This window comes from Mirounga angustirostris, unplaced genomic scaffold, assembly GCF_029215605.1.
Source record: "Mirounga angustirostris isolate CCGP_5_RB_7025 unplaced genomic scaffold, mMirAng1.0.hap1 SCAF_4, whole genome shotgun sequence".
Lineage (NCBI taxonomy): Eukaryota > Metazoa > Chordata > Mammalia > Carnivora > Phocidae > Mirounga > Mirounga angustirostris.
Genome location: NW_026991712.1, coordinates 180673664 through 180688411, shown reverse-complemented (window position 1 = coordinate 180688411; position 14748 = coordinate 180673664). Strand labels below are relative to the sequence as shown.

General features: G+C 49.2%; 1 protein-coding gene across 2 annotated transcripts in view; it reads right to left on the bottom strand.

The window, feature by feature from the left end:
• Window positions 1–543: 543 nt before the first annotated feature.
• The window catches only part of LRRC38 (leucine rich repeat containing 38), a 56371-nt gene continuing 42166 nt past the window's right edge, over window positions 544–14748 (bottom strand). Inside the window, exon 2 of one of the 2 annotated variants that reach the window (XM_054513131.2) lies at window positions 544–3460. In XM_054513131.2, coding sequence (XP_054369106.1) covers window positions 3270–3460 — 191 coding nt within the window. In that variant the 3' untranslated portion in view covers window positions 544–3269. Of the gene's footprint in view, window positions 3461–7689; window positions 12200–14748 lie in introns of those variants that run through there. The other variant, XM_054513132.2, reaches the window with a different exon arrangement.

Sequence of the window (14748 nt, the reverse complement as noted above, 5' to 3'; positions counted from 1 at the left end):
AAGTCACATTGCTGAAGGGTATATGCAGTGGAAGATACCACTGAAGCCTTTTTGGAAACTCTAATCCGCCACACATAATGGAGAAGAGAGAAGTGGACAAATCCAAGGTGCTTTTATGTTTTTTTTAGGAGGTAGAAGAATTGGAGATTTGAACATGTATGTGTGGACAACTGAATCTAGGTAGTAATGCTTCACAAAATAATTTTTTTTTAAAGTTCAGAGGAGGGAGAGATTCCTTGTGTCTAGAGGCAGGACAGGCTACCACGTTTGGTTGTGCAGGTTGTGCACTGCATAACTCTGGGGGACGACATGCACTATGGTATGCAACATACCCTGTGGAGGATAATCCAGAAAGTTCCAGTGAGGAAGTGGCATTTGAGATGCGGGATCTCGGCAGGTGGAAGAGGCTGGTAGATGGCATTCCAGGCAGAAGGAATTGTGTGAGGGCATCTACGAGGGAAGAGTACCGGGTGCTTACGGGTGTGGGAAGGCTCTGATTTGGCAGGAGCGTAGTAAGGGGAATGGCAATAAGACAGGACACGGCTCACGAAAGGGCTTGTGGGAAGATCACAGGAGGCCTTGAACGCCAGGCTGCAACTGTGTTTTATTCTCTACCCCATGGGCCAGATCTAGTCCGTGGCCTGTTTGGATATGGCCTGTGGACTAAGGGTGGTTTTCACATTTCTAAAGAGCTGTAAAAACAAAATGAAAAAATGAAAAAGAAAACAATACAGCAGAAACAGTGAGTGGCCAGCTAAGCCGAAAATATTCATTGCCCGACCCTGTACAGAAAGGGTCTTGGGAAATTCTTGCGTGCCCTTGACCAATAGTGACCTGGGACAGGAGACGTGTAGCTTGGACGTGGGAGGAGAGAGAGGCCAGGAGGCCAGGTGAGAGGCTACTCTGGTCAGCCAGGTGCCCAGAGCTCTGGTCAGCCAGCTCATGTGGGGGAGCTGGCTGGGTTCCAAGGCCTCCCTCCCCTAGCACCTGGTGATGTCGCCTCCTCCCCGGCTGATACTGTTGACTTCTTCAGTATCAGGCGTTGGAGGATGACGCAACCTCCCTGGAGATGGGGGACATCCCATGCTCCACCTGCAAGAGGAGTTCTGCATCAGGTTCTATTTGAAGATTTTTTCAACGATTTTTTTTTTCTAAAAATAGATACAGTTGCAAATCATTGGTAGAGAGGACAGGGTCTTCTTTTCATCCCAGGAAACCCGAGGAACTGTTTCTGACAATGGGCTCACTGGTATAGAGGAATTATGTCTTCCTGCCCATCCCCTCCAGAGCTATTGGCTTCTGGATGGTTCTGGGTGTGGATGGTGGGGTAGGGTGGTATAATGGGAAAGATACGGCCACTGACTGGTGTCTCACTGGGCACGTGGCTTCCCAGTCAACGTCTCCAAGGGAAAAACAGGGATAATGGAACCTGTGTGCCATGGCAGTTTGGAAACTTTATAGAAAGTACCTCGCTCAAAAGCTAATTATTTATCCTCGCCATATCACCCCAGGACATATCTCTGTAGGCATTTGACTTGCAGAATCCCAGGGTTGGAAGGGACCTGAGCGATGTGAATTCCATCTGTGACACCCTCTGCATCACCCACGGCCAAGCCCCACAAGAAATCCAGTGGGCAATGCAGCCCATTCCACGGGAGGCAAAATCCTAATGATTAGAGATACTGAGGATCATTTAGAGACACCATTTTCTGCTTGCTGGCTCTGCGCTGTCATGGCGATTCTAATTTTGCTTCTATTTCAATATTTCCTCTGAGTCTTCTTTGCCACACAAAACAGCAGAAGCTCCTTCTGCATTTGCTGTCTGCTCTTTTCCGTTTTTCCAAAGGCAAATGTCTTTCTGTTCTTTTCACTGGGGCCTGCTTGTGAAGGGACCTGTGGGCTGGCTCCTGGGGCAGGGAGTGGGGAAGGGCCAGCTGCCTGCTTTGTGTAAAGATGAAGGAGTGTGGTCTTCCACGGGGCAGATGGAGGGAGGGCAGATGGCAGCAATCAATCCTCGGATATATATAACTGTCCGCCTGCCAAGGAGCCCGCCCCACCCCAACTGTCCACTCTGTGGCTCACGCCTGGGGGCCCAGGCCTCCCTGCTCACTTCTCCCTGCTCCAGGCCTGTCAGCAGGGGCTGGACCCAAAGGGGAGAGAGGAGCTCTGGGCTCCTCTGCTCAGCAGAGTTTGACACTTGACCTCTCTGAGCATCACTCTCTACCTTGCAACCTTCATCCTGGTTCTCGAGTTTACTGCAACTCTCTCTTATTCAGCCTGATGGGAGCAAAAGGGAAAACTCAGGTTGGACAGAAGTGAGTTCAAGTCTACCTTCTGGCTGTGCAACTTAGGGGGAGCCACTTAACTTCTCTGAGCTGGTTTTCTTGTCTGTCAAATGAGCATAATTGTCCTTGAGGATTAAATAAGATTGTGTGTGTAGTCAATTCTTGTTATTTCTGGTACTTACATTCCATGAAGTCCATGAAATGCTGAACAGGTCAATACTGAATCATCTTCTCTAGCGGAAATGTATGGTTAGGTTCCTTGGGACTTCCGGTCACAACATTTTTGTTAACTTACCAATACATAACCTTGTTTTATGCGTGTTTCTGTCTCCAGACACCTTATTTGATAAATACTGTAGATTGATAATGTTGGCCTCATGGCCTACTACGCTATAACTCAGACCAAAATGAAGTTTATCCAACACACATATCTTCTCTGAGGTTCATCCCAAACCTTTGCATCTAGGAACACCACACCACACTTCAACACCACGCTTGGGGGCCATTTTAAACAGCAAAATCACACACAAAAAAACCCCACAAATGCAAAAATGCAAAAAAAAAAAAAAAGTGGCACTAAATAGACCGTGCGAAGGTTGAGATGTGAGAGCATGAGACAGGAGGGCAGAGTGTCACTCTGGCTCATGCCAGCTGGGAGCCCCCACATCAGGTGACTCGAATATTCGGTCACTCTGAGCGCAGGCATGCCTCGGAATGACTACAAAAGTGCTGTAAGTACTGATTTGGGGCTTACAAATAAATTTTAGCAAGCAAAAAACTTGAAAATATGGATCCACTGAGCCTATGTATTCCCTGCTCAGAGCCCCAGTCCCAGGTGACACCTGAGGCAGAAGTCGGGGGGTTGGGGGGCAGGGAGCTTCCCACTTGACTCCCATACTATTCTCCCTTTCTTCCCTAGTGAATAAAACATTTTAGCTGGTCACGTGACCCCCTCCCCTTTCATTTCCCAGCCTCCCTTCAAAGTCATGGCCTGCCTGGTGACCAAGTTCCAAGCAATAAGAGATAGGCAGAAATGTTGGTGGAACTTCTGGTAGATCCCCTTAGGAGGCAGGGGCACGTCCTTCCCCTCTGTTCCTCCTTCTTGTTGGCTGGGATGCTGAAGTGATGGCAGGAGCTCAGGCAGACATATTGGACCATGAGGTGGAAGCCAGGTGCTGCGGATGACAGAGCCACATTGAGAAAAAACTTGGATTCCTGGAACTGTGGAATGGTCAAACAATCTTCAACTGACTGGCTACCTGATTAGAGAGAGACATGAGCCACTCTCTTGTTCAAGCTATGTTATCTGTTTTTGTTGTTGTTGTCATTTGCTTGTTTGTTGTCATGTATAGCCAAATTTCATCCCAAACCTAATCCTAAGTGACACAGGAAGGTTCCCATCCTGCCTCATCATTGACCAGCTCTGTAACTTCACTGTGATCACTTCACCTCTTTATGCCTCTGCATATCCACAAAGCAGCAGAGGGAGAAATTAGGAGAAATTAAGTAACTTTCTTGTTCTAAAATTCTCTGATTCTAATTAGTCTGAAATACATGCATTCACAGGGTAATTTTCCTAAGGGAGGTGGAAGCGGAGATGTGGTTGTCATGGAGACACCCCAGCGATGCTGCCCAGTGTGAATCAGCAGTGGAGAAGATGCTTGACGCATGTGTGATGAACAAATGACCAGAGGGACCTGTGCCAGGAGCGAGGACCAGCTTGGGGTTGGAAAGTCCCTGGTGGGCTTTCCACTCAATCCGAAGGGTGGCAGCCACAGCAAAGGAAACAGTCAACAAAACCCAAAGACAACCGACAGAATGGGAGAAGATATTTGCAAATGACATATCAGATAAAGGGCTAGTATCCAAAATCTATAAAGAACTTATCCAACTCAACACCCACAGAACAAATAATCTAATAAAAAATGGGCAGAAGACATGAACAGTCATTTCTGCAAAGAAGACATCCAAATGGCCAACAGACACATGAAAAAGTGCTCAATATTGCTCAGCATCAGGGAAATACAGATCAAAACCTCAGTGAGATACCACTTCACACCAGTCAGAATGGCTAAAATTAACAAGTCAGGAAACGACAGATGTTGGCGAGGATGCGGAGAAAAGGGAACCCTCCTACACTGTTGGTGGGAATGCAAGCTGGTGCAGCCACTCTGGAAAACAGTATGGAGGTTCCTCAAAAAGTTGAAAATGGAGCTACCGTATGACCCAGCAATTGTACTCCTGGGTATTTACCCCAAAGATACAAATGTAGTGATCTGAAGGGGCACATGCACCCCAATGTTTATAGCAGCAATGTCCACAATAGCCAAACTATGGAAAGAGCCTAGATGTCCATCAACAGATGAATGGATAAAGAAGATGTTGTATATATATTCAATGGAATATTATGCAGCCATCAAAAAATGAAATCTTGCCATTTGCAATGACGTGGATGGAACTAGAGGGTATTATGCTGAGCGAAATAAGTCAATCAGAGAAAGAAAAGTATCATATGATCTCACGGATATGTGGAATTTGAGAAAGAAGGCAGAGGATCATAGGGGAAGGGAGGGAAAAATGAAACAAGGCGAAACCAGAGAGGGAGATAAACCATAAGAGACTCTTAATCTCAGGAAACAAACAGGGTTGCTGGAGTGGTGGGGGTGGGAGGGATGGGGTGGCTGGGTGATGGACATTGGGGAGGGTATGTGCTAGGGTGAGCGCTGTGAGTTGTGTAAGACTGATGAATCACAGACCTGTACCCCTGAAACAAATAATATATTATATGTTAATTTAAAAAAATCTAAAAAAAAAAAAAAAGAAGGGTGGCAGCCTTGTCATGGCCCAAGGAATCCACTGTTCTTGCCCAGCCTCAGGAACCACGGGACCAAACACAGTAGATGGTGGAAGCAGGGGTTTAAGTGAATAAACCAGAGGTGGCCCCAACTGGACCAGGCAAAGATGTCCAGGAGACTGCAGTCTGGGGCACCTGGAGAAATAGACCCTAAGTATAGCCCAGCCAATGCCCTTGCTTCTAGAAGCAAGGGGGTCTTCCCCAGCAGGGGGAGCTATGTGACTCCCCCTAAAGATGGAATTTCAGACCAAGGTAAGGGCGTCTTTGTTTAGGTGGGCCTAGACCCAGGAGCTGCCTTACCCATAGAGACATGTCCTCTCTGTTTTAAAAGTTTCAGCTCTGGGGCACCTGGGTGGTTCAGTCAGTTGAACGTCCGACTCTTGATTTTGGCTCAGGTCATGATCTCAGGGTCATGGGATCGGGCTCTGCGCTCAACTCCCCTCCACCCCCTCCATCCCCCGCCTGCTTGCTCACACACACACACACACACACACACACACACACACACACACTCTGCTCTCTCTGAAAAAAAAAATTTCAGCTCTAACTTCTAATTTTAATTTTTTTAAAATTTTTATTTATTTGAGAGAGAGAGAGTGAGCACAAGTGGGGGGAGAACAGAGGGAGAAGCAGACACCCCACTGAGCAGGGAGCCCAATGCAGGGCTGGATCCCAGGACCCCAAGATCATGACCTGAGCTGAAAGCAGACGCCTAACCAACTGAGCCACCCAGGTCTCCCTCAGCTCTAACTTTTTTTTTTTTTTTAAGATTTTATTTATTTGACAGAGACACACAGCGAGAGCAGGAACACAAGCAGGGGGAGTGGGAGAGGGAGATGCAGGCTTCCCGCTGAGCAGGGAGCCCGATGCGGGGCTTGATCCCAGGACCCTGGGATCATGACCTGTCAGCTCTAACTTTTTAAAGACAATGTTTATCCAAGACTTGACAAACACTTTCGGAGAGGTAAGCTGCCTGCTATTTCTACAGAGGACCGTGGAACCATCAGAAACAGGATCTGAGGTTAGCTCTGCCAAGGAGATACAAAAGCTTTCCTGTTTTTGTTTGTTTCTCTCTCTCCTTTATTTTCTTTTTTTCAAATATATTTCACTTCTTTTCTAGGGCAGGGGCTGTACCCTGCTGCCTCTCTGATAACCCACTGCACTATTTATATTCCTCACCCAGAATCCCAGCAGAAAGGAAGGCAGGCTGGCAACAAATCGACCCTGAGATTTCAATTGATCCTTTCTGTGTCTGCAAGACTGGAGTGGAATTCTCTTTCCGGAGCTCTTGGGCGCTCAGAGTCATGAGCATGCGGGCCGGTCCACAAGCAGGGTCTGCTCTCTGTGAGGTCACTCACTCAGTGTCACAGAGGGTCCCTAGAGGGTCCAGTCTCTGAGACTGGAGTCTCAAAGTTCTCTCTTTCTATAAGTTAAGAACTAAGAGAGACAGATTTAGATTTTTCAGACTTAGAGACAGCTGCCACCCTTGGAAAAACCCCAGGCATCTAGGACACAGGCAGGAAGGTACTAGAAGAGATCCGCTGTGTCCTCAATCCCAGGAGAGAAGACGTGGAGTTCACCAGGTAGTAGCTCCCAGGGGATCTGGTGTCTGTTTACCCACGGAAGGAACTGAGGCCCAGAGACACTGAGTGTCCTGCTTAAGATCAAAGGGCATTCAGGACAACCCAGCAACCAAAAGGCATGACCTCTGATACATGCAACAACATGGCTCAGTCTCCAAATGGTCGTGCAGAGTGAAGGGGAAGCCCAACCAAAAAGAATTCCTAGTCTCTGGTTCTGCGGGCAAGCTCTCTTGTTCAACTATAGACCCCAAGAGTAAAAACCAGAAATAGACAAGACCACTTTACTCATGCTGCAAGTAAAACCCGTCGTTCTTATTTCTTATCACACCTTGTTGAGACACTGACGATGTTTTGCAATGACCGAAATATCCCAATCGCCAGCCCAGAAAAGCCCTGATAGCAAGGGAATGCCTAGAAGACCGCACCTACACGCCACCTTCCCTGCCCGTGATCATGTGCTGAACACATATCAACCCCCACCTGTGATCACGCGCTCTCCACCCACTCTCTCGCTCCTAGCCGGCTGAACCTCTCCCTAGAAAATTCTAAATGTCCATCTTGTGGGCAGAGAGGTCGGTTGATAAGGCTCAAGCCTGCCACTGTCCCCAGCAGCCGGCACCAGAAATAAATTTCTCCCTTCCTCTTTTCCAAACCCTCATCTCTTGAGTTACTAGCTTCTCTTGAGATGAGTTTATCTGAGTTTCTTCAGCAACAGTGTTGGCAAAGCCAGCCGGGAGCTTTGCTCTTGATTTGTCCAGCCCCTTCGGGAATCCCCAGGATAGAGCAGCTGGCTGTAGCATTGAGCCAGGACTTACCTCTTTGTTTCCTGAGTCAGTGGCTATGCTAGATGGATTGGTAAGAGTACCATTTATTAAAACTTTAGAAAATGCAAATTAATCTATAGTGACAAAGCTGATCATGGTTGCCTGGGGATGGAGAGGGGAGGTGTGAAGGATGAAGGCCATGTTCATGATCTTGATGGTGGTGGTGATTGCATGGAGATGGACAGAGAGATAAAAACTTACCAAGTTATATTCTTTAAGCATCCCATTTATTACATGTCAATCATACTTCAACAAAGTTGCTTACAAAAAATTCTTCCATGACCTACACTCACACACCGCCCCCCCAATCACATTCAGATAGCAGATCTAAGAGTTGACTCCAATCTCTTGATCCTGAGGGCTTTCTGGCCAAGATGTCTTTTTCTTTCTCAGTCACTATATATTCATGTGCTATGAGGAAAAGCAAGTCACCACGAAACTTAGTGGTTTAAAACAACGTAAAACAACACCCACGTATTGTCTTCAGGTTTCTGTGGGTCGGGAGTCCTCGTGTGCTTTAGCCAGGTCCTCTCCTCAGGGTCTCATGAGGCTGCAGTTGAGATGTCAGCCAGGACTGGGGTCTCCTTTGAGGTTTAGGGTCCTACTCCGAGCTCCTGGGGCAGAATTTATGTCCCTCCTTCCTCCAGTCGGCAGGAGAGTCTCTCTCTTCAAGATCCTCCTTTAAAAGCCCACCAGGGACAGTCTCCCTTGTGATGAACCTGAAGTCAACAGCTGCAAAATCCTGTCACCTTTAGTCTTCAAATGTAACCTAATCACACCAGCAAAATCCCATCATTTTTTCAGTCTTGGCCGGACTCAAAGGGAGGGGCTGAACGGGGTCTGCACACCAGGGGGGCGGGAATCTTGGCGGCCGTCTGAGGACCCTGGCTGCCTGCTATATCTCTGTCCAGCAATGCACAAGTAAACCAGTAAGGAAGACGTACAGACATGCTTCGGAGCAAAGGGCAAAGCAGCTTGGAGTCACAGTCTGATGACATCCTCAACCCCATCCCCACACCCCACTTGCTTTTTACTTCCCTCCTGGTTCAGCATTCTAATGAGCTATTGTATTAAAGAACACCCCATGATTTGGGGGCCCCAGTCCCCTCAGTTGGCTTGGGGTAGCTCTTGGAACTCCCACTTGGACAAGAGATAAGGAGACCTGGGAAGCAGGTCAAAGTTGGAATAGCACTGGACAATAAGATCATATTTCTGGGGAACAATGACTATAAATGTCAAAGGAAGCCAGGGGTGTGGCTGGGGTTTTAAAATAAGAAGCCTTGAGTTTGGAGCCAGGGAAATAAGATCGAGGAGCTTGTTTGGGGTCAAAGAGGTAGAGAGTACAAGTGGGCAGGGGGTTCTATGCCCTGCCTTCTTTTCTTTTTTTTTTTAAAGATTTTATCTATTTATTTGACAGAGAGAGACACAGCTAGAGAGGGAACACAAGCAGGGGGAGTGGGAGAGGGAGAAGCAGGCTTCCCACTGAGCAGAGAGCCCGACCCGGGGCTCGATCCCAGGACCCTGGGATCATGACCGGAGCCAAAGGCAGATGCTTAACAACTGAGCCACCCAGGTGCCCCATGCCCTGCCCTATTTTCAATGTTGTTGAAATTCACATAATGTAAAATTAATCATTGAAAGTGTATAATCCAGTGGTATTTAGGGGCATCTGGGTAGCTCAGTCGGTTAAGCATCCAACTCTTCATTCTGACTCAGGTCGTGGTCTCAGGGTTGTGAGATGGAGCCCCTGGTTGGGCTCCATGCTGGGTGTGGAGCCTGCTGGATATTCTTTCTCTCCCTCTCTAAAAAAAAAGAGTACAGTCCTATATTCCAGTGCCATTTAGTACATTCACAGTGTGGCACAACCATCACCTCTATCAAGTCCCCAAACATTTTCATCACCCCGTACGCATTCTCAGGGTGATGCTCTGTGCTGGGAGAGGATGGGAAATCAGCCAAATTTAAAGGATGTGAGCCCATTCTTCAGCAATGGGAAAGGCAGGGTCCATTCACACCCTCAAAGTAGATGCTACATCAGGGACTGAAAATGACAGTTTCCTCTGCCTTTTTACTGATTTTAAAAAAGAAATCCATGGGCGCCTGGGTAGCTCAGTTGATTAAGCGACTGCCTTCGGCTCAGGTCATGATCCTGGAGTCCCGGGATCGAGTCCCACATCGGGCTCCCTGCTCAGCGGGGAGTCTGCTTCTCCCTCTGACCCTCCTCCCTCTCATGTGCTCTCTCTCATTCTCTCTCAAATAAATAAATAAAATCTTTAAAAAAAAATTAAAAAGAAATCCACCAGCCAAGGCCTGTGAACCTGTGTAAACCCCTCCTGGAAGGACCATATTTACATGACTATATTTATTTGGATTTAGAGACTAAGGTTATGAGGAAAGAAAAGGGAAGGACTTACGAGTCACATTCCTTGTTCAGTCTTTCATCCTAAGACAGTTTGAAGAAACATCCCTGTCACTCATGAGGATTCAGTAAGATTGAGAATATGCCTGCGGAAAGGCCAAGATTTCCTTCCCAAAGCCTCGTCCAGAGCTTTACATATGCCTGTCTCGGTTCAGTTAATCTGAGAAAATCCTCCCCTTACAGGAGAGAAAATCCCTGGGCAGGCCCCATATATCAGAGCGTTTGGAAGGTGCTGGTTGGAATGTCAGAGCCTGGGTTCCAAAGCTGGCGCAGTTCACAGCGGGGAGCGGCCAACCGCCATCGTCCAGACAGGCACTGACCACGAGTACCCATCAGCGCTTGCCCCTGTAGCAAACCACCTGCTCCCTTAGCCTCCCTATTGCCAAGGGCACACTGCTCCCCTAAACTCTGCCTGCCCTGGACAGGGAAGGACTTCACAATACAAATGTGACATCCAAGGAATTCCCAGAATTGATTTCTGCCTAATTGATGGGCAGCCTGGGGTCTCTTCCTCTTCCAGTGACCTCCCCCACCCCCCACCCACCGCATTGTTCTCCAACGACTTGCTATAAGCTGAAGAGACATCAGAAAGCCTGGAGGTTCAGTGAATGTCAGGATCCTTTCTGCTTTGTGGAATGTTACTCAAGATCCTTCAGTGGCTCCCTAGGGCACATGGTGGGCCAAAAACTCCTCTGTTTATCTGTCAAGGACCCTATTGGAATGTAAAGTGACTGCTTATAACAGGGCCATCTTTTGAGGGTTCCTGAATACGCCCACCTCTGGGTTTCCACCCACTCCCCAGTTAGAAGGACGCTCTGGACCCCACCACTCGCTAGGAGCCAGCTATCAAAGTGCTGTGTCCCTGATTTGGTTTGGTTATGATTATGAGCCCCTCTCCCGGTGGCAGTGGCTTGCCTCCCCTCCCCACATTCCTGTTACTTTCTTCTTCTTTTTTTTTTAAGATTTTACTTATTTATTTGATAGAGAGAGACACCAGCGAGAGAGGGAACACAAGCAGGGGGAGTGGGAGAGAGAGAAGCAGGCTTCCCGTGGAGCAGGGAGCCCGACGCGGGGCTCAATCCCAGGACCCCGGGATCATGACCTGAGCCGAAGGCAGACGCTTAACGACTGAGCCATCCAGGCCCCCCTTCCTGTTACGTTCTGCTTTGTTTCCCAAGCCCCTCAGTCCATCCTGGGTCTCAGAATCTCCCTAAGATCTTGCAGGAGCTTGTGCTGACAGCGCTGAGGACAGAGGGACTCAGAGGGGACTGCCTCTAGTTAAAGATAGTGGTGGGGAGGGGACACAGTTCTGAGGGGGAGGGTGGCAAAGCAAAATGAATGTGTCTGCACAGATAGAATTGGAAGTAATTTTCCTACCCCTCCCTGAAAATTAGAATAACGGTAATGATAACAGTACATTTTAAAAATGAAAGCGAGTCTATTTGTACCTCTATGCAAATATAATTGGAAAATACAACATCAACAGATTTTTTAAAGTAGAAGGGTTTGTGGGGAGTCCAATCTGTATGGTCTCCTAACCACAGTTTGAGGTGTGGCCATGACAGTTCAAGGTTCATGGGCATCGATCTTGAGCCAGGGAGTGGGGAGGGGTGTGATTTTGCCCACCAGGACACAGTAGAGTCTGGAGATATTTTTGGTTGTCCCAACTGGGGAGGGGGATACCAGATCTTGAGCCAGGGAGTGGGGAGGGGGGTGATTTTGCCCACCAGGACACAGTAGAGTCTGGAGATATTTTTGGTTGTCCCAACTGGGGAGGGGGATACCAGATCTTGAGCCAGGGAGTGGGGAGGGGGGTGATTTTGCCCACCAGGACACAGTAGAGTCTGGAGATATTTTTGGTTGTCCCAACTGGGGAGGGGGATACCAGCATCCTATGGGCATAGGTCAGGGATGCTGCTCAGGATGGTCACCCCCGCCAACAAAGAATAACTGGGCCCAAATGTCAATGGTGCAGAGGCTGAGAAGTCTGCCCTCAAACCATGATTTCCATCCTCACTTAATCAACAGGTGCATCTTTAAATAAGAAGCATCCCAACCTGGGCATGATGAATCTGAGTTTCCAGAAATGGGGCCTGACCAAGGATTTCAAAGCTTCCAGAGGTGATGGAGTCCATACCCACGCTGGACTTGGGATAGACCAAGCAGACCTCGTCCCTGGTCAGCGGTGGAGTCGGGCCGATTTCTGGCTTCCTGGTACAGACCATTCTGACCACCTGCAAAAGTCAGGAGGATGGTCATGCCCTCCCTCTCGCCACTATCAGAAAACCCACGTGCACCTCAGAACAGACCCTGCTGGGGCACCACTTGGCAGAGAGACCCGTCTCAGGTTGCGTCCCCTAGAAGCTGAGCCTGAGACTCAGCTCTGTCTTACCGAGTGAGAGCCCTCGGAAGATTCCAATAAGGGATGAGGGAAGCAGAAGAACCCACGGGAAGGAACAGCATAAGACTGGTTTCGGAAGTCCGGCTTTAGCCAGTCCTGCAGGGAGCCCCAGAGCGTGACTGGCCCCCCAGGGCTTGTTCCATCTTGAGACAAAGGAGAGGGGCTTTTGTACCCCTGATACCCCACTCCCCATCAATTGCTGGCCGTTGGCCTGGGGGGCTATGGGAAGTGTTGTTGACTGCTTCTATCAGCTGGTGAGACCAACTGTATGCATCTCTTCCCAGCTCCAAGTTCAGTGACGTCGCTTTGGTGGCTTGGAATCGGCCAAGGGGGTGATATTTGCACCCTGGAAATCGGCAAGTGCTACACTCAGGGACTTTTCTCTGTGAGCCATCGTCCCAGCACTCCAGCGCGGTGTAACTCCAAGGGAATGGTTTCAAACTACCCAAGGCAAGCACCAGAGAAGGCTCCGGAAGGTGCTATTAGGCAAAGCCGCTGGGGGAGTGGTGGGATGGGCAGAGCATCCCAGCCGCTCGAGCCTCCAGTGAAAGCACAGCATAGCACGCATCCCTGTCCCGGCCGTTTCAGTGAAGGCTGATCTCCTTTTGCCAAATGACTCAGCTACCCTTGGGGAAGGCAAGCACACACCTTTCTAAAGCAGGGATGGTGAATTAGATCGAACGTTGGCTCCAACTCCTGCAGTTGGAGCTACATTCTAGCAAGAGGCTATGCCATCTGCTGAGGGCAGAGAGCCCTGCAGGGTCTGGACAGCCTCCCACTCACAGGACTCCTGCTGGCACCAGCCTGCTCCTTGCCCCAAGCCCTGTCCTCCTGGAAACAATCCACCTTCACCCCAGTTGGGTCGGGGCAGGTATTCTCAGAGACTTTCTTCCTTTCCCCAGGGCGTGGACCTCCCTCCCGGAGTGTGGTCCGGTTCAGAGACAGGTTGTGAAGACGAGGACAGGAAATGCTGTAGCTGGAGGCTTCTTTAGCTGAGCCTCATCGAGCAGGTTTTATGGGAAAGAACCCAGGACTGCTCTCAGCTACCTGCACCAGTGAAGGGGATTCTCCGTGGGTGATTCAGAAAAGAGCACGGTAAAGAGCAGGAAAGGGGATGCCTGGGTGGCTCAGTTGGGTAAGCGCCTGCCTTCAGCTCAGGATATGATCTTGGGGTCCTGGGATCAAGCCCTGCGTCGGGCTCCTGGCTCAGCGGGGAGTCTGCTCAAGGATTCTCTCTCTCTCAAATAAGTAAAAAAAAAAAAAAAAAAACAAAACCAACCTTAAAAAAACTAAAATTAAATTTTTCAGAGCCCCCAGGTTTGAGGTGTTCTCACCAGCCCCCTGGCGCCACTCTGCACGCAAAGCCAGAAGTGAAAAGGGGGTGCAGGGGGTGACAGGAAGAGAAGTCATGTGCCACTTCACACCCATGGGGACGGCTACCCTCAGATAGACGGGCAATAACAAGTGTTGTCGAGGTTGTGGAGAAATTGGAACAGGTGTAAGTTGCTGGTGGGATGGAAAATGGTGCGATTGCTTTGGAAAACATGCAGTTCCTCAAAAAGTTAAACAGAGTCACCATATGACCCCGCCATTGCACCCCCACGTATATGCCCGAAAGAATCGAAAACATTTGTTCATTAAAAAAAACCCACGTGCGCACGTGAGTGTTCACGGCAGCATTATTCACCATAGCCAAAGAGCAGAGCCGTGCAAATGTCTACGGACTGATGAGCAGATGAACGAAGTGCAGACTAGCCAAGCGGTGGAATATTATCTGGCCATGAAAAGGGAGCGCTGCCGCTGACCCACGATACCACGGGGATGAACCTTGAGAACATGATGCTGAGCGACAGAAGCCGGACACCAAAGGCCACATTTGTATGATTCCATTACATGAAATGTCCAGAATGGGCGAATCCGTGTACACAGGAAGTAGATGAATGGTTGCAGGAGTGAGGGAAGGGGCATGGGGAGTGCCTGCTGATAGGTATGGGGCTTCTCTCTGTGCGATGAAATGTTCCAGAGTCAGATAGTCGTGATGATTGTACAATCTTGTGAGTGCACTCACACCCCTGGCTGTCCCCTTCAAAGGGGGACCGGACGGTGCGTCCTATCTCGAGTTTCGTTTTTAATGAGAAAGAAGGAAGCCATGGGGGGGCAGCAGGGAGGACTGGGCAGAGCTGAGTGGGAGAGGGAAGGAGGCCAGGTGGGAAGGAGCAGCCTCCCGCATCGCCCCAGGCTCTCCCTGCGGCAGGACAGGCACCAAAGACCTCACCCCTCCCATCTCCAGCCCCTAAACCTCTTCTGGTTTCTCCCTTATTCTCTGTCTAGAGCATTCTCCTCCACCTCCTTGTCCTACACCCACCCCCTTAGCCTGGCTAA